This window comes from Gossypium arboreum, chromosome 11 (assembly GCF_025698485.1).
Source record: "Gossypium arboreum isolate Shixiya-1 chromosome 11, ASM2569848v2, whole genome shotgun sequence".
NCBI lineage: Eukaryota > Viridiplantae > Streptophyta > Magnoliopsida > Malvales > Malvaceae > Gossypium > Gossypium arboreum.
In genome coordinates this window covers 44102817-44123335 of record NC_069080.1, presented here as the reverse complement: position 1 = coordinate 44123335, position 20519 = coordinate 44102817, and the positions used below count along the sequence as shown (strand labels likewise).

At 37.0% G+C, this 20519-nt stretch overlaps 1 protein-coding gene across 1 annotated transcript; it reads right to left on the bottom strand.

Annotated features, from left to right (window-relative positions):
• Positions 1-236: 236 nt before the first annotated feature.
• Positions 237-2457, bottom strand: LOC108485768 (transcription factor bHLH18-like). The gene is made up of 5 exons (XM_017789611.2): positions 2338-2457; positions 2173-2238; positions 1511-2107; positions 1035-1415; positions 237-931 (listed from the first exon to the last, which is right to left on the bottom strand). The coding sequence occupies exons 2-5, from the start codon at positions 2206-2208 to the stop codon at positions 857-859; spliced, it is 1089 nt and encodes a 362-aa protein (XP_017645100.1). The 5' UTR covers positions 2209-2238; positions 2338-2457; the 3' UTR covers positions 237-856.
• Positions 2458-20519: the final 18062 nt, after the last annotated feature.

The window sequence follows — 20519 nt, the reverse complement described above, 5'->3', positions numbered from 1 at the left end:
TTTTATAAAAAGAAAAATTATTTAATTAGGGTTGAAAATTTATTTGTATTTACTAATTAGCCTGTGCTTTTCTCTATGTCGAGGTTATCGATTATATATATTTAAGGAAGATTATCAATAGTCCCATATTTAACTAAATTGATACTATATATTGTTATTATGTTAAAATCATAAGCACTGTTTTCTTGTAGCTTACAAGGTGAAATTGTGATGGGGTGGCTAAGCCCATATGTGGATTTCATATGTTGAATCCAAGTATATACAGAGAATTGAGAATACTTCCAATTAATGAAAATATACATATACTTTTTTGCATGATTCAACGATCAAATGTTACAGAGGATAAACATTTTACAGAGGAATTTCACACAAGGATCAGACCCCAGACCCCTGAAAAAAACAAAAAAAAACAAAAACAGACCCAATTCTAAGAGAAACTGCAGGCTCATCTTCCCAATGTATATAAACATAGACCAATATCAAAAACACTAAGTTGACTGACTGTTTGAGCAAATTCAATAGAGAAGGGAGAGATTTCACTAAAAATATTGATAAGGTTAATGAAATCCCTAAGTTCTCTAAGAAACCAAAATCAATGAAATTTGAAAGCCTATTATGATTTGCAGGCGGAGTAATACAAACGTGAAAAACCACGCAAAAAAAAGAAGAGAAAAAAAACCCCGCACGATCTATATAGGCTGAAACAAACCTCACGGTAAAACAAGTTTTTTTGGGTACTAGCTAGAGATATGGTCTATAAAAAGGAGAGCCATGGTTTCCCTTACAAGATTTGAGTTCAAAACAACTTAAAGATATTTGTGGAAAGTTAAGAATCAATGACATGTCTTGTTGGATGTCACATGAACTTCAATAAAGCCACTCTGATGTCCTTAACAAGATCCTTTACTGTAATGTTGAATTCAGAATCTTTCTGCAAAATAAGAGAAAAATGGTGTTGTTTTTTATTGGTAACGTTGAATTCAGTTTTAGTAGATTAAAAATTCCCAAGAAAATAAAATTTGCAAGTTAATTACCTTAGCGATTATGGTTATGTCGAGAGTGGAGTTCCCAAAAGGCAAGGCAGTGCTATTAACCACAGATAGATGGAGGTTCTCGATTTCGCTTAGTATTTTGGTCACAAAACCTTTGTGGTTCTCGCAATGGATTCGAACGAGAACATCGTGGTCGGAGACTCGAGCTTCTATTTCCGGCAGTGCTGCATCAGATGACGGGCCTAATTCGGAGTTGTTGTCTTCGCATGAAGAGGATTCATCATCAGCTGATAACTGGGATTTCCTCACAAAAACTACGGATTCCACAGTTCTCTTCTTGGTTTGCTCCTCCAACACCTTTACTCGTTCTTGAAGTTGTTTCACATACTTTATAGCATCACCAAGAACTGAAGCCTTATCCATCTACAAACAGAAATTCATGATTTTAGTCAAAGAAATTTAAATTAAGAAAAATAAAAACAAGGATGGATGATACGAAGAAAAGATTTATGGTATACCTTCTTCAAGCCAGGAACTATGGCTGAGAGTGCTATGAAACGCTGGCTGAGTTTTTCTCTTCTCTTTCGCTCAGCTATGATGTGATCTTGAGCAACCGAAGGGGTTCTGGTCATAGAATAAGTCCTCTTGACCCCATGGTTATTGATTTTGGGTGCATAATTTGTGCTCTCGTAAGGACCATTTGTTACCGGAGGTAAAAAGTTCATATTTCCCGAAGATACCGTCTCGTCTTTAGGGTTGACGGTGTTATCGACGTTATAAAAGTGGTGATGAGAGGTAGCGGGCAGTGAATTAGAGTTGCCGAAAGAAAGGATTTGAGAGGTGGGAGAAGAAGGTTTAGGTGGAACAGGATGATGATGGGTGGTTTTGAGATGTTTGGCAGGTCTGTAATCTGGAGTTTCGATGGATGATGAACCGCTGAAAGTGGTGGTGGTGTTTTTGGTGTTGAAGTTAGGGTAAGATGAATAGCTCTCCGAAGAGAATGATTGCTTCAAGTTCCCTCCTGCCACAAGGGCCGTCGCCAAGTCATCTGCAGTGATGAGTTCGGCTAAAGTGTTCATATGACATTGATGGATGATGTTGTATTCATCCATTCCCTGGAAATTCGAAACCCCAAGTTAGAAAACTGTTCATATATATATACATGCATCTTGGTACATACCAATTCAGATAACCATTTAGCTGATGAAGAATCCATAGTTGTGGCCAGATGTGAATTAAGGCTACCCTGAAAATGTAAGATCAAAGAAGGCCAATCAGTTTAGATATGAAGAAAATTAAACCAACCTAAAATCAAAATTAGGGAATTGAAACACAGCAATTAAACCTTTGCTTTTCAGACCTTGCAAGAAAGTTGAACAAGAAAAGTTAGGAAAGTGCTGCAATTTTCTTTTGCAATGGCTGCGAAAACTAAAAAAGACTTCTCCTCAGTTTCTTTCTTATAGTTGTTGTGTGTGAACTGTGAACCAGCTCTCCTTCGCTAACCCACGTTTGAAATTTGGTCAAATTCTATGTAAGGTCCTTGTACTATGCATTTCTACCAATTTAGTCTCTCTACTATAATTTGATCATTTCTAGTCCTCTACTCTTTTAAAATATGTATTTTCAAAACCAACTTTTTTCCATCCATTCTGTCAAATAAATTGACGTATATTACTTTTTACAACATGGTGATTATATGACAATTACCTTGGCATTTTTTGTATAATTGGAAAACTTTTACATATTTGAAAGAAGAAGAAAAATGAGAAAATGTAAAATAGTTGTGTCAACATGTACATAATTGCATTTCTTTTACAAAATAAACCACATCAAGTTATTTTACTAAACTTACAGAAAAATTTGACCTCGAGACTGAAAATATACAATTCAAAAAGTAAAAGATACAGGGACTTCCCATGAGATTTTGTCCTTATTCTAAACCCATTATTCAACTCTGTCAATTGAATTGGAAAGGTGGACGCTGCAAAAGAAAACCAAATAAAATAATCCCAATTTGATCCAAACAGAAGATTGCGAATCAACAGAAGAAAAAAAGAAAGAAACTGAAATAATTATTGAATTAATCATTCAAGTCCATGTCAAGAATTTATAATTTGTTTCCATATTGCTTTCAAACCCATATTAAATTAATTTTATTTTTCTTATTATGATTAATTTGTTACAAAATATGGGTATCACGAACATCAATGCATCATCATTATCATCGTCAATGCTTCAATACCCTGCGCTCTTCTTATCTCAACATCATCATCACAATCGTTGCCTTTTTCCTTTTTTATTTTCTGAAAGCATCAGTCCTGGCCAAGCATCTACACTGATCATGTTATGATTTGGGATTATTTCAAATTCAATGTGAACCTTAGCATTGGACCATTTTAATATCTTCGTTTGACGGAACATACAAAATCAGCGCATGCGTATTCAAGTAAATTAGGAGAAGAAAATCCTTTGGGATATAATATAATTTTATTTTTATTTGAGTTAATAAAATAAACTACCAACATGGCTGAAAATATGCCATTCGAAAACGACTAAATCCACATTATATTTAAAATTAAACTTATTACCCAACACAAACATCTTACCACTAGTTCAGGAAATGAATGGCGACAGCAAAATTATTAGAAATGAATGGCAACAACATTCTAATCAAAATAAAATTCTGCTAATTTGGTTTAATTATAAAGAAGACTAATAATTAATTGGTGAGAGTCCCCAAGATTCGTGGTATTATTTGGTACAAAAGATTGCGGGCAACCACCAAATCATGATTTTGTGCCTTTTTCTCAATTCAATTGCGAATTTGCCCATTCATTTTGTTTTTTTATATATACATATAAATTTATATTGCTTCTTTAAAACTCCTTGCAAAACTTTATTAAAAAAAAAAAAGGCCACATTAATTTGTACGAGTTTTGAAATTATGGATAACATAACTTTATGAAATGGAACTGTCATAAAAAGTTACATTAACCGCTTTAGATGTAATTTATCAAATCCAACTATAAATAAATGAAAAGGTTTACCTTTTGTATCACTCTCTTAATATATATCTTACTCTCAAAATATAGGTATGGTTAGAATAATTATCATTATAGGCTCAAAAATTAAAATAGATTTAGATCAAATTCTATTGAACTCGTATAAAAAATTCGCAAATCGAGCTTGTTCTCCTACAAAGTTATGCGTGCATGGGACTGTATAAATACGTGTTGGTCTAGAGTAGAATACGTGTCTATATGCATGAAACCTCCCTAATATGCCACATCAATAAACAATATTATTATCATATAAATATACAAACACTACCGTTTTAGAGAGACAAAGAAAAACACTCAACAAAAAATATAAATTCATATACTTTATTACTATAATTTTCCTTAAATAAATTTATTTATGAATATTTTAATCTAAGAGATAAAATTAGAAGTGAAAATCATTGAAATGGATAACAAAGAATTTTTATAGAGAAGGCGACAAAGTTCCATGAGCAAAGACAAAAAAGGGATGACCCCATTTTAGATTAGGTACTACTCAAAGATTGAAGGGCTAGATCCTTATCTTTGGATAATATTTTTTAAATTAAAGAAATAAATCAAGAATTTGGTAGCATTAATATTATTATTATAATTGGCCGAAATTTGTTTAATTCGCACGAATGGGGCACTAAGGAAGGGAGGAATCCTTCTTTTTTTTCTTTTAAATTTTGTGATTTGGTGGTTTTGTTGTGACTGTAGGGTTGGGTAGGGTAGTTACTACAATCTAATTCTTAAAGACAACCTGGCTAAGGCTTAGCACACCATTGTCCTAAATTTGGGTTATAATTAGAACACTAATTTGTCTTTTATTAGAAATTCCATACCTTATTTCCTGTTATGTTGGTAAGTTTGCAGTGTTGTTGGGTATCCAGCAAAATACTCACACCTACCATCAACTCTTTTCTTCTATTTTTCTCTCCTCCTTGCAGTACGGTGATGTTCCCTTTCAATGAGTACTTTCATATCTCCGTCAACATTTTTGGTTAGTTGTTTATTGCTGCAGTTGAAAACTACTTTTTAGAAAAAATATTTCTTAAAAATATGGTAAAATAAAAGTTGTAAAAAGTGTGGTTTGTTAATTTTTATAAAAAAATTATTATCAAAATTGTAGTTAAAAACTAAAATATCATTTTTGAATATGATAGTGGAAAGTTAAAATTAAATAAATTATATGATATTCAAATAATTTAATATAATGGTATTTGAAGTATAAATTTTAAATACTTTTAAGTAGTTAATATAAATTATATATAAAATTAATAATACATAAGATATTTTAAAACTTAAATATAATAATAAATTATATTTAAATAATTTAATATAATGTTACATAAAATATTTAAATAATTTAACATAATAATACATAAAATATAAATTAATTTAACTTTTATATACTTTTCAAACAGTTAATATAAATAAAGGTATTTTGATAATTTTCACCCTAAATGCAAGGGTTAAAAAGGCTAAATTAGCCATATATGCCATCTTTTTTTTTCTTAATTGGTCAAATAGGTCGTTTTTTTTTTTTAAATTTAGAGAAATAGGCTTATTTTAGAGAGTGTGTGTGAAAGCACATCTAACTGTGCACGCTTTCGATACAATTGACAAGAAAGTGCGCCCAACTAAACACGTTTTCATATTCTCTTTCCAAAAACGGCCTATTTCCTTATATTTTCAAAAACTCGGCTTATTTGGCCAGTAATTTTTTTTTACATATTTAGCCAATTTAATCGATGAAAATGCACTTCTCCACCGTAATTTTGACATCAAAAGTTAAATTTTTTTCATTACTTCAGTGGTGGGAAAACATATTTAAAACCCTAAACTCAATTAAAAACGAGACATTTGTCATCCAAAAGTATACCTCTCCAACCTCAAACTTAAGCCTTCCTAGATATGGGAGTCTACTTCCATTACTTGAAAGAGGTCTTGAATTTGAACGTAAAAAAAAGGCACCTTTGATTAATGAAATCCTGAGCAATTTGCCAAGTGTCCTAAAGAGAACGATACTTATATTATATTCAAGATATTAGCACAACATGATTCAAAGAAATGAGAGTATAGTATTGTTGAGTAATATTTTCTTGTGTGTCATTAACAGGAACGTTCAGGTATTTATACATGTTGTTACAGATGCTATTATAGCTCATGATAAGGCCCCACTATTTTGTCTTGACTCTGTTACTTCTAGTACTAACATTATCTACGAACTCTAGGTCAACTGGGTACGTGTTTGTAACACTGCATACCCAACCTAGACGTTATGCCTGAATCCTGAAGATTACATAAGTTCGTTTTGAAATCCAAGATTTGAACTCAGTATATTTCAAAATCTAACCCTCCTTTTTGTCCCTTTCCAAAACCTTAAGAAAACTCCTTGCTAATTTTTAGCTATTTACTCTTTTGGAAACCACATTTTTTCTAGCAGTTATTATGCAACGGAAATTCTAAAATGATGTAGTTTTGAAAAGTTGTGTCTTTCTTTTAAAAATGAAATTTCTTTAAGTTTCAAGTGAAAACATCCAAGGGATAATTAAATTATCCCAAAGAAAAGAATAAATCCAAAAGCAAAACAGTCCCAAAAAGTCCGAATAAAATAGTTTACAAGGTAATAATTTATAACTTAACAATATTAACGATAATGCATCTTATGAATCGAGCTCAGTGTGTAAAATAACTCAATCAATAAACCAGATACATAATATCATAGGGATCATATACCAGATCATGTTCATTTATAGATTTTAGATATTATTCAATAACCGTTCAAATACAAATTTATTTTCAGAACAGAAACAGAATCAAATGCACATGTAGGTCTTACCCCCATCCGCTACACACCATCTCTGTCCAAGCCAACACACCAGTTAGGGTATCTAGTACCCATCCAACTCCACACTGTGACAGCCCAAAATTGACCCTAGTCGGAATGTGGTTTCGGGACCACAAAACCGAGGCATAAAAATAATTAAAAATTTATTTTGATACCTATAATATGTGTGTGCTCATGTATGACATTTTATGATGATTGATTTAGTGTTATAAAGGTGAATTTCACTAGAAAGGACTTGTGTGAGAAAACTTAGAAATGAGATAGGCAAATGTTGAAGTGGCCTATTGATGCACACTAGAAATGTTGTCCTTGCATGTCAAATTCCCCAAATTTGACTATAATGGCCGGCCAAGGTGGGTATGATGGGCAAGGGAAAACATGTTTCCAACATGTTTGGCTAGTGAGTTATGTAGGAAGTATTATAATAAAAATAAGCATAAAAAAATGAAAAAAAAAAGAGAAAGATGAGCTTGGATGCCCCTTGTGCCGTGAGTAGAGGAAAAGAGAGGAAAAATTTTTGTTCATCCATTTTCACTTCTTGGCCGAAAATACTAAGAAAAAAGGGGGAGGATTTTTGCTTCATGCTTGGTTTAGAAGAGATCTAGAAGGAGATTTGGCTAAATTTGCATCAAGATTAAGGTATGTATGAGGTTGTGTTGGGAGTTTCATGCATGTTTTGGTTGCTAACTTGATGTGCATGTTAGCCATGGCTCAAATCTTTGTTATGCCATGGAAATGGTATTTGGCCAAAGTTGTTATGGTGATAAAGCCATTGCATGCTAAGTGTGAAGCTTGATGATGATGCATGCAATGATGGATTGTCTACTCTTGAGTAAGATTTTGAGTTTTCATTTTGTTTAACCATGATTGAAGTTGAAAAGGGCATGATTGTCATATTCGCCATGATGCATTCATGAGCATGGTTCATGCTTCTTGCATGTTAGTTAAAATTTGTGTTTTGGATGGCTATGGACACCTTGAAATTCGCCATGCTCATATATGTATATATATGTTTGCACATGATGTTTTGGTTATGAAGTAAGTGATGAATATGTTTGTTTAAAGAAGAAGATGTTGAAGAATAATTGTGAAATTGCAAGCACATTCGCCTAGCACACATATGAGTGCTTGATGCTATATTATAAGTTTTGAGCTACAATATGCAAAGCATTAACTAGTAAAATGCATGCTGTTTTTGTGTGGTATTAAGTGCATAATTGGCCTCAACATGGGCATGTATATTCGGCCTTAGGTAGCCTATTGATGGCCTTAGCTATTCCTTGATGCTCGAATGAATTGTATTGAATTGCTTGATGTAGTATAAAATGTGCATGACCATTGTGTATTCAAGCTAAAGAGTGGCCATATGACCATTTAAACTCCTTGTCATATTCGGCCATAAGCTAGCACAATGAGGTTTTAATAAATTGAATTTGTTTGAATTAGCTCAAGAGCTAAGAAGGCCACAATTGGACAAGGGGAAGGAAAAAGTGATCGAATAGTCGTAAAAGCCGTTCGACAACATCCGAGGTAAGTCCTCAAGAAGTGACCTTACTTGAATTATGTGGAATGAAATATGGATGTATTGATTATTGATTTATGTGTGTATGAGTATTCGAATGATACCCGGCTAAGTCCCGGCGATTATGCTAGTGATTATAATTGTGTTTGAGCCTTAGTAACGAAAATGAAATATGTATGTCCAATGATTATTGATGTATGTGTGCATGAGAAATTGAATGATATCCGGCTAAGCCCAAGACAATTATGTTGGGAATTGTATCCGGTTAAGACCAAGGCAATTGTGCTAGTGGCTACATCCGGCTAAGACCAAGGCATTCGTATGAAGTCATTCCATCCGGCTAAGACCAAGGCATTTGTGCACGTGGTTATATCCGGTTATATTCAAGAATCTTGGGCTGGAGGTGAGTGTTGGTTGCTGTAATGAATTCAATTAGTACGCTCGAAAAGCCCAAAGAATAAGGTACGCTTATATGTGCATTGGAAAGTCGACATGTTTGAGCAACATTCGCTCAATCGACTAACGAATTTCAGCTATTGAATTGATCGATACTTTGTGAAAGTATATAATGATGAAGTGTGAAGTAAGAATGACTATGTGAATGTGTATTAATGGAATGATGCATTTGGTTATGTGAATGTATTGCTTTAATTAAAGCTGATTATATTCCTTGAGACTTACTAAGCATAAAAATGCTTACCCGCTGCTTTGGCTCTCTGTTTTATAGATTTCGCCGATAGCAATCGGATTCGGGATCAATAAAGTCAAGTCATCCACACTATCAACGCCTCTATTTTGGTATAAATTTTGGTTGAACTTTGAAATGGCATGTATAGGACTACCCTTGTTGGTTTAAAAATGTGGTGATGTATATGTATACGGCCATGCGAAAATGGCTCGTAAAAGGAAGCATGAACTTAGACTATTTGTGGTTTGTATGTATATATATGGTGTCATGATGTGATTATGGTTTGGAAATGGGAGTGTTGGTCACATGATCAGCCATTGGTATGGTTAAAATGATCATATATGAACCTATGTATGGCAAGACTAGTTGGTTCATGGAGACTACAAAATAGGTAAGACCTACCTTAAAAACAGATGCTGCCAGCTGCAGTGACGTGAATGTGAAAAATCACCAAAATTTGTAGGAATGGTATTAATTAGTGAATAAGCTATGTAAATGAACCTTGATGAGTCTATTTTCATATGGAAGAAACTAAATGGTCATAGGAGTTACATGTTAAGAGATATTAAAGCTATTGTGAGACAGGGCCAGAACGGTTTCTGGGTCCCCTATCGCAACTTTAAAAATTTACTATAAATTATCCAGAAATAATTAGGAGTCATTCCTTATATGTACAGATTCCATTTTGAGTCTAGTTTTATTAGAAACAAACGGCACCAGTATTAAAGCCCTGTACAGAGAGATATTCAAGTTATAACGCGCGAAGGTCAGAGCAGTCGATCCCTGTAACATGGGTGACTTTAACTAATAAACTGTACCAATTGGACTGACAAAAAATTCTAGAAATAAATCCATGGATGGATATATGAGTCTAAATTCAGGGAAAATTTACAAAACCAGTTTCCGAGTTTTGAAACTCGAGATATGATTTTTAAGGCGACGGTGACGCACTCTTCCAGCCTGACTGGAAAAGTGGAAATTGGTGGGCAAAATATGTGAACTTGGCTTGTTAACCCCTCGTGTCCGACACCGGCGATGGTCTCGGGTTCGGGGTGTTACAATTTTATTGGTATCGAGCCACGGTTTAGTCGATTCTAGGACTACCGTGATGTGTTTGGGGTCTAGCTATACATGCCATTAAATGATGAATCGATAGTGTGGTGATTTCGACAATTTGACTTTGTGTTTGTTTATAGCAATGGATCCCGATCCCAACCGAAGCGATAGCGATGATGTGGAGAGTGTGGCGCCTACTCCCGCAAGGGACAGCGCCATGGACTCTCAACCTATGGCCAGCAATCCGAATGATGAGGCTAGGCAAGCCTTTTATAGTGTGATGAACGAATGGTTTAATCAATACATTCGAACTAACACTACTGTTCCACAACCTCCATTCTGACAAATACAACCCCAAGACCTACAATACCTCCGTGATCGACCAAATAAGGTCAAGTAAGCCCCAATCGATAGGATTCAAAATATGGGGCCACTGAATTTAAGGCTACGGATGATGATGATGCCGAAGCGAGCTGAATTTTGGTTGGATAACACTATCCGGTGCTCGATGAGCTATCCTGCACACCCGATGAGTGCTTAAAGTGTACCATCTCCTTGCTACGTGAGTCCGCCTACTATTGGTGGAGTACTCGACTTCGTGGTACCTAGAGAGCAAGTGACTTGGGAATTCTTTCAAACCGAGTTCAAAAAGTATATCGATCGAGATTCATCGACCAAAAGCGAAGGAATTCCTTGACCTTAAGCAAGGTTCTATGTCGCCATCGACTACGAACGAAAATTTGCGAGGCTTAGCCGGTACGCGCGAGAATGCATTTCGTCCGAAGCCATTATGTGTAAACGCTTCGAGGATGGGCTGAATGATGATATAAGGATGTTCATTGGCATTCTCGAGATACGAGAGTTCGTAGTACTTGTTGAGCGAGCTTGTAAAGTCAAGAGCTTAGAAAGGAGAAACTAAAAGCGATGTGGGAACCGGAGAATTCGAAGAGGTCCTCGGAAAGTCTCTTCAACAAGCATCAAGAGATTTCGAGATGATGTGAGCCGGTCTAGAGGCGCGTTCGGTCTTTTCTAGACGAGGACGCGATCGACCCCTGTGACCACACGAGTCACTTCGATCGCCATGGTGGAAATGATCGCCGAGAGAGGCGGAGTGTCTACATTGTGCCAAATGGCATTCGGGAGCTGTTGGTTTCGTGATCGCTCCTGCTATAAGTGTGGATCGGCCGACCACTTTATGAAGGATTGCCCGAGGATGCATGAGCGTAATGTAAGTCGAGTGGAAACCCGTGCTACCACTACTCGAGGTAGGCCACCTAGAAATATGGGCAATGTCGATGGCGGTCGAGAGGATCTAGAGATGCTACCATCGATCCGAGGCTCGTGTTCTGCTAGGACTTATGCCATACGCGCAGACGCGAGGATGCTTGCCTCTCCGGATGTCATTACGGTACTTTCACTCTTTTCAATACAAATGTGATTGCTTTGATTGACCCCGGTTCTACTCATTCATATATATGTGAAACCTTAGCATCCAAAGAAGACTTTGCCTATTGAGTCTCATCGAGTTTGTAATTCGGTGTCAAACCCTTGGGTCATTACGTGCTTGTCAACAAAGTGTGCAAGAAAAGTCCCTAGTGTTCCGAGGTTCTTGTTTTCCGCGGACTTGATGCTTTTGCCGCTCGATGAGTTCGACGTTATTCTTGGTTTGGATTGGTTGACCATGCACGATGCGGTTGTAAATTGCAAGAGCAAGACTATCGATTTGAGGAGCGCGAATAACAAGATAATTCGGGTTGAGTCTACGGACTTAAAGGGGTTGCCACCGTAATATCGCCGATGTTGGCCCGTAAATATGTAAGAAAAGGGTGCGAAGCGTACCTTGCGTCGTGCTTCGATGACAAGGAATCGAAAAAGAAACCCGAATCTGCGCCCGTGGTTTGTGAATACCGGATGTTTTCCCAAAGAATTGCCGGTTTACCACCTGCTCGAGAAATAGAATTTGACATCGAATTGGTACCGGTACCACTCTAATTTCGATAGCTCCGTATCGTATGGCACCAATGTAATTAAAGGAGTTGAAAGCTCGGTTGCAAGAATTGGTGGATAGAGGTTTTGCTCGCCTGAGTTTTTCGCCTTTGGGTGCGCCAGGTGTTGTTCGTGAAAAGAAGGATGGAACCATGCGGTTGTAGATCGACTATCGTCGACTTAATAAAGCGACGATAAAGAACAAATATCTGTTACCACGATCGATGACTTGTTCGATCAACTCAAGGAGCCTCGGTGTTCTCAAAATAGATTTGAGATCGGGCTATTATCAATTGCGAATCGAGATTCGGACGTACCCAAGACCGCCTTCGAATCGAGATATGGTCACTATGAGTTCCTAGTGATGCCGTTTGGGCTCACTAATGCCCTGCGGTATTTATGGATTTAATGAATCGGATCTTCGCACCATATTTGGATCGATTCGTAGTCGTGTCCATTGATGACATCTTGGTCTATTCAAGAAATGAGACCGAACATGCTGAACACCGCGGTTAGTGCTGCAAATTTTACGGATAAGCAATTATATGCTAAGTTCAAGAAGTGTGAGTTCGTTAAGAGAGGTTAGCTTCTTGGGTCATGTGGTATCTGCATCGATCGTATTCGAGTCGACCAATAAAATTTCAGCCATACTTAATTGGAAGCCTCAGAAATATTACGAGGTTCGAGCTTTTTGGGGCTTGCTTAGGTTATTACCGACGATTTGTAAAAGGCTTCTCAACGATAGCCACGCCGATGACGGCTTACTCCAAAAGGATGTTAAGTTCGAATGGATTTGAGAAATGCCAAAAAGTTTCGATCAACTGAAAACTTATTTGACTGAAGCCCCAATTCTAGTGCAACCCGAGTCCGGCAAAGAGTTTGTCATCTATAGCGACGCCTCCCTACTTGGGTTAGGTTGTGTATTGATGCAAGAAGGTCGAGTTGTGGCCTATGCGTCGAGGCAATTAAAGCCACATGAGAAAAATTATCCGACTCATGATCTCGAATTGGCAGCCATCGTGTTCGCCTTAAAGATTTGGCGACATTACTTATTTGGTGAAAGGTGCCATGTGTACTCGGATCACAAAAGTCTCAAATATTTGATGACCCAAAGAGACTTAAATCTGCGACAAAGACGTTGGCTCGAGCTGTTAAAGGATTACGAGCTGGTCATTGACTATCACCCAGGAAAGGCGAATGTGGTTGCGGATGCCTTGAGTCGTAAATCATTATTCGCTTTACGAGCGATGAACGTGCACTTGTCTGTCCGATCCGATAGTGTGTTAGTAGCTGAATTAAAAGCCAAACCACTGTTGATACATCAAATTTGAGAAGCTCGTAAAGTCGACGACGAGTTGGCTGCAAAATGGGCCGAGTGTGTGCGAACAAGGACTCGAATTTCAAATCGATGATGATGATTGTTTGAGGTTCAAAAGTCGTCTGTGTTCCAAAGAATTGAACTCATTTCTATAATTCAATGAAGCCCATTGTAGCCGAATGGCAATCCACCCGGAGTACGAAGATGTACAATGATTTGAAACGCTCGGTTTTGGTGGCATGGTATGAAACGAGACATCTCCGACTTTGTTTGAGATGTTTAATATGTCAACAAGTGAAAGCGGAACATCAAGTGCCTTCGTGATTACTTCACCAATCACGATACTCGAGTGGAAATGGGATCGAGTCACAATGGACTTTGTATCCGGACCGCCATTGTCGCAAGTAAGAAGGATGCGCTTTGGGTCGTGGTAGATCGATTGACTAAGTCGCTCACTTTGTCCCCGTGACGCACGGATTTTTCAATGGACAAATTAGCCGAATTGTACGCTTTCGATTGTGAGATTACACGGGTGCCTATTTCAATCGTGTCGGATAGAGATCCGAGTTTTACCTCGCGATTTTGGAAAAAGTTGCAAGAAGCTTTGGGTACCAAGTTGCATTTCAAAGACCGCCTTTCACCCCAAACCGATGGTCAATCCGAGCGGATAATTCAGATACTTGAGGATATGTTAAGATGTTGCGTCCTCGAGTTTAGTGGTTCATGGGAACGGTATTTGCCGTTGATTGAATTCGCTTACAACAACAGCTTTCAATCAAGTATTAAGATGGCACCTTACAAGGCTTTGTACGGTCGTAAATGCCGTACACCATTGTTTTGGACTGAGCTTGGTGAAAGCAAGATTTTCGGTGGATTTGATTAGAGATGCGAACGAAAGTGAAAGTAATCCGTGAAAGTCTGAAGATAGCCTCCGATCGTCAGAAGTCGTACGCGGATCTGAAGCGTAAGGATATCGAGTATCAGGTGGGTGATAAAGTGTTTCTCAAGGTATCGCCTTGGAAAAAGATACTCAGATTCGGCCGAAAGGGCAAGTTGAGCCCGAGGTTCATTGGGCCATATGAGATATCCGAGCGAGTCGGTCCAGTGGCATATCGTTTGATTTTGCCCTCTGAACTCAAAAAGGTTCACGATGTCTTTCATGTTTCGATGCTTCGACGCTATAGATCCGATCCATCGCACGTGATTAGTCCATCAGAAATTGAAATTCAAGCTAATATGAGTTATGAGGAAGAATCGATTCGTATCCTATCACAAGAAGTGAAAGAGTTGCGAAACAAGCGGGTTCCGCTAGTGAAAGTGTTATGGCTCAAGCACGGGATAGAAGAAGCTACTTGGGAGACCGAGAACTCTATGAAAGAGCGATATCCAAACCTATTTACCGGTAAGATTTTCGGGGACGAAAATTTCTTAAGTGGGGGAGAGTTGTGACAGCCCAAAATTGACCCTAGTCGGAATGTGGTTTCGGGACCACAAAACCGAGGCATAAAAATAATTAAAAATTTATTTTGATACCTATAATATGTGTGTGCTCATGTATGACATTTTATGATGATTGATTTAGTGTTATAAAGGTGAATTTCACTAGAAAGGACTTGTGTGAGAAAACTTAGAAATGAGATAGGCAAATGTTGAAGTGGCCTATTGATGCACACTAGGAAATGTTGTACTTGCATGTCAAATTCCCCAAATTTGACTATAATGGCCGGCCAAGGTGGGTATGATGGGCAAGGGAAAACATGTTTCCAACATGTTTGGCTAGTGAGTTATGTAGGAAGTATTATAATAAAAATAAGCATAAAAAAATGAAAAAAAAAAAAAGAGAAAGATGAGCTTGGATGCCCCTTGTGCCGTGAGTAGAGGAAAAGAGAGGAAAAATTTTTGTTCATCCATTTTCACTTCTTGGCCGAAAATACTAAGGAAAAAGGGGGAGGATTTTTGCTTCATGCTTGGTTTAGAAGAGATCTAGAAGGAGATTTGGCTAAATTTGCATCAAGATTAAGGTATGTATGAGGTTGTGTTGGGAGTTTCATGCATGTTTTGGTTGCTAACTTGATGTGCATGTTAGCCATGGCTCAAATCTTTGTTATGCCATGGAAATGGTATTTGGCCAAAGTTGTTATGGTGATAAAGCCATTGCATGCTAAGTGTGAAGCTTGATGATGATGCATGCAATGATGGATTGTCTACTCTTGAGTAAGATTTTGAGTTTTCTTTTGTTTAACCATGATTGAAGTTGAAAAGGGCATGATTGTCATATTCGCCATGATGCATTCATGAGCATGGTTCATGCTTCTTGCATGTTGGTTAAAATTTGTGTTTTGGATGGCTATGGACACCTTGAAATTCGCCATGCTCATATATGTATATATATGTTTGCACATGATGTTTTGGTTATGAAGTAAGTGATGAATATGTTTGTTTAAAGAAGAAGATGTTGAAGAATAATTGTGAAATTGCAAGCACATTCGCCTAGCACACATATGAGTGCTTGATGCTATATTATAAGTTTTGAGCTACAATATGCAAAGCATTAACTAGTAAAATGCATGCTGTTTTTGTGTGGTATTAAGTGCATAATTGGCCTCAACATGGGCATGTATATTCGGCCTTAGGTAGCCTATTGATGGCCTTAGCTTTTCCTTGATGCTCGAATGAATTGTATTGAATTGCTTGATGTAGTATAAAATGTGCATGACCATTGTGTATTCAAGCTAAAGAGTGGCCATATGACCATTTAAACTTCTTGTCATATTCGGCCATAAGCTAGCACAATGAGGTTTTAATAAATTGAATTTGTTTGAATTAGCTCAAGAGCTAAGAGGGCCAAAATTGGACAAGGGAAGGAAACAAGGATCGAATAGCCGTAAAAGCCGCTTCGACAACATCCGAGGTAAGTCCTCAAGAAGTGACCTTACTTGAATTATGTGGAATGAAATATGGATGTATTGATTATTGATTTATGTGTGTATGAGTATTCGAATGATACCCGGGCTAAGTCCCGGCGATTATGCTAGTGATTATAATTGTGTTTGAGCCTTAGTAACGAAAATGAAATATGTATGTCCAATGATTATTGATGTATGTGTGCATGAGAAATTGAATGATATCCGGCTAAGCCCCAAGACAATTATGTTGGGAATTGTATCCGGTTAAGACCAAGGCAATTGTGCTAGTGGCTACATCCGGCTAAGACCAAGGCATTCGTATGAAGTCATTCCATCCGGCTAAGACCAAGGCATTTGTGCACGTGGTTATATCCGGTTATATTCAAGAATCTTGGGCTGGAGGTGAGTGTTGGTTGCTGTAATGAATTCAATTAGTACGCTCGAAAAGCCCAAAGAATAAGGTACGTTTATATGTGCATTGGAAAGTCGACATGTTTGAGCAACATTCGCTCAATCGACTAACTAATTTCAGCTATTGAATTGATCGATACTTTGTGAAAGTATATAATGATGAAGTGTGAAGTAAGAATGACTATGTGAATGTGTATTAATGGAATGATGCATTTGGTTATGTGAATGTATTGCTTTAATTAAAGCTGATTATATTCCTTGAGACTTACTAAGCATAAAAATGCTTACCCGTTGCTTTGGCTCTCTGTTTTATAGATTTCGCCGATAGCAATCGGATTCGGGATCAATAAAGTCAAGTCATCCACACTATCAACGCCTCTATTTTGGTATAAATTTTGGTTGAACTTTGAAATGGCATGTATAGGACTACCCCTTGTTGGTTTAAAATGTGGTGATGTATATGTATACGGTCATGCGAAAATGGCTCGTAAAAGGAAGCATGAACTTAGACTATTTGTGGTTTGTATGTATATATATGGTGTCATGATGTGATTATGGTTTGGAAATGGGAGTGTTGGTCACATGATCAGCCATTGGTATGGTTAAAATGATCATATATGAACCTATGTATGGCAAGACTAGTTGGTTCATGGAGACTACAAAATAGGTAAGACCTACCTTAAAAACAGATGCTGCCAGCTGCAGTGACGTGAATGTGAAAAATCACCAAAATTTGTAGGAATGGTATTAATTAGTGAATAAGCTATGTAAATGAACCTTGATGAGTCTATTTTCATATGGAAGAAACTAAATGGTCATAGGAGTTACATGTTAAGAGATATTAAAGCTATTGTGAGACAGGGCCAGAACGGTTTCTGGGTCCCCTATCGCAACTTTAAAAATTTACTATAAATTATCCAGAAATAATTAGGAGTCATTCCTTATATGTACAGATTCCATTTTGAGTCTAGTTTTATTAGAAACAAACGGCACCAGTATTAAAGCCCTGTACAGAGAGATATTCAAGTTATAACGCGCGAAGGTCAGAGCAGTCGATCCCTGTAACATGGGTGACTTTAACTAATAAACTGTACCAATTGGACTGACAAAAAATTCTAGAAATAAATCCATGGATGGATATATGAGTCTAAATTCAGGGAAAATTTACAAAACCAGTTTCCGAGTTTTGAAACTCGAGATATGATTTTTAAGGCGACGGTGACGCACTCTTCCAGCCTGACTGGAAAAGTGGAAATTGGTGGGCAAAATATGTGAACTTGGCTTGTTAACCCCTCGTGTCCGACACCGGCGATGGTCTCGGGTTCGGGGTGTTACACACACACCAATAAGTGAGCATATGTCACTTTACAGTAACAATGTAGACAAGCTGCCATATGTAGTATGCAGTAAACCGCCAGAATCAGATATATGTGGCTGAGCCATTTGACAGGTAGTTAAATTATCTGCCAACATTTCCTCCATCATATCATACCCTAACCCAAATGCATGCAATCAAGTTAACAGATATACAAAATGCGGATGTGTCACATTACCAGATATATGAAATACAAATGTAATCTTATTATCATATATACAGAGTACAAATGTCAGCATGTTTACTACTAAGATAGTCAAGCTCTCAAAATTATCTAAACAAGCATCACATTCATATGGAATACATATTCAAAACATAATAACATTAATCATATTCCAAATTGTAATTTTGTTTTTTTTTAATCAAAGAGATAAATTAAGGCAAGAAAATTAAATATTGAATTGTATAGTATAACTAATAATTTAACTTTAATCCCAGTTAAAAAAATCATTGGCAAATGTTTGTCACTAAAAGTGAAAAGCTAACAATGACTTCAACGAAAAAAAAACAATTGTAACCAGATTTGATAAATATAAAAAAGGAAAGCACTAAATACAATTAATTATAAAGACAACCATGAAAATGCAATGCATGTATCTATGAATAACACAAAACCCCATAAACTTTTAATTACTTCCAGTTTTCTAGTCTGTATAATAGTTTCCAATTTCTTTGCGTGGCTTTATCATCAACCAACATCACAAAACCTTGCTCACCATCAATCCGAACTACCTCAAAAATCGATGACACAACTCTGTAGCATATCCCCTAGTATCTGAATTACCCTCTCAGATTGTCCATCTATCTGAGGATAGAACACAGTACTGAAGTCCAATCTAGTACCCAGTGTCTCATGAAGTTTCTTCTAGAACCAAAAGGTGAATCAAGGATCTCTATCAGATATAATCGAGATCAGTGCTCTATAAAGTCTAACAATCTCAGAAATATATAGTTTAGCCAACTTCTACAAGAAGTAGTATGTCCTGACAGGATGAAAATGGGCAGATCTGGTCAAACGATCCATGATGACCCAAACAGAATCTTCTTAATAGTTGTTAAGGGCAATCCACTAATGAATTCCGTAGTCACTCGTTTCCATTTCTAATTAGGAATCTTAACAAGTTGAAGTAAACCCGAAAGTAATTGGTGTTCAGTCTTAACTTGTTGACACGTCAGACAACGAGAGACAAAATTTGTTACCTCTCGTTTCAAACCAGGCCACCAATATAACTCACAGATATCCCGATACATCTTATTTTTGTCAGGATGTATAGCATAAGGTCTACTATGTGCTTCTCGCAGAATAGATTACTTTAAATCAAGATCATTAAGCACACAAATCCGGTCTCAGAAGCACAAAACTCCATCACTGTTCGGCCCAAAACTAGAAGTACTACCTTCCTCAACTTGAAGGAATCGTAGAACCAAAGAATCATCCCCTAACTGTTTAACCTGAATCTAATCAATCTAACTCGGCTTAACTTGCAATTCGGCTAATAGACTCCCATCATCGAACAGACTTAGGCTAGTAAACATCACCCTTAAATCAGACATTTCTCTGCGACTAAGAACATCGACCACAACATTGGCCTTACCGGGATGGTACTTCATAATACAGTCGTAGTCCTTAAGCAACTCAATTCATCTACATTGCCTAAGGTTCAACTCTTTTTTAGTAAAGAGATACTTGAAGCTCTTATGATCAATGTCAATGATACACCTCTCACTATACAAATAATACCTTCAGATTTTTAAGGCTAAGACAACCGCAGTTAACTCAAGATCGTGCGTGAGATAGTTGCCTTCGGGTGACTTAAGCTGTCGAGATGCATAAGCCACTACATTACTGTCTTGCATCAGAACACAACCCAATCCAACATGAAAAGCATCACTGTAGACCACAAATTCCTTACCGGACTCTGGCTGTATCAGAACAGGTGCCTGAGTCAAAATAGATTTGAGCTTCTCAAAGCTCAATTGCTACCCATCAGTCCAGACAAATGATGCATTCTTACACAATAACTTAGTTAGAGAAGCTACGACAAGCAAGAATCTCGTAATAAATCTTTGATAATAACCCGCTAAACCAAGGAAACTATGGATCTCAAACACATTTCTAGGTTGTTCCCACTCAAGTACAACCTTAATATTTTTTAGGATTGACTCGGATCTCCTCAACAGACACCACATGTCCTAAAAAAATTACCTTCCTTAACTAGAACTCACATTTGCTCAACTTAGCATAGAGCTTTTTCTCTCAAAGCATCTACAAAACTACTCTAAAATGTTAATCATGATCATCCTCAGTCTTAGAACACGGTTAATTGATCTAAATGCGGCTAGAAAACCCAATTCATAAGGTCCGTGAATGCA

What these genes read in the sequence shown, in the direction of transcription:
- LOC108485768 (XM_017789611.2), bottom strand. Translation starts at nt 2,208, where the DNA reads ATGGATTCTTCATCAGCTAAATGGTTATCTGAATTG. An exon ending in CTAAATGGTTATCTGAATTG is followed by an intron (nt 2,108 to 2,172) that starts GTATGTACCAAG and finishes TCGAATTTCCAG; the next exon opens with GGAATGGATGAATACAACAT. An exon ending in TAGTTCCTGGCTTGAAGAAG is followed by an intron (nt 1,416 to 1,510) that starts GTATACCATAAA and finishes TTCTGTTTGTAG; the next exon opens with ATGGATAAGGCTTCAGTTCT.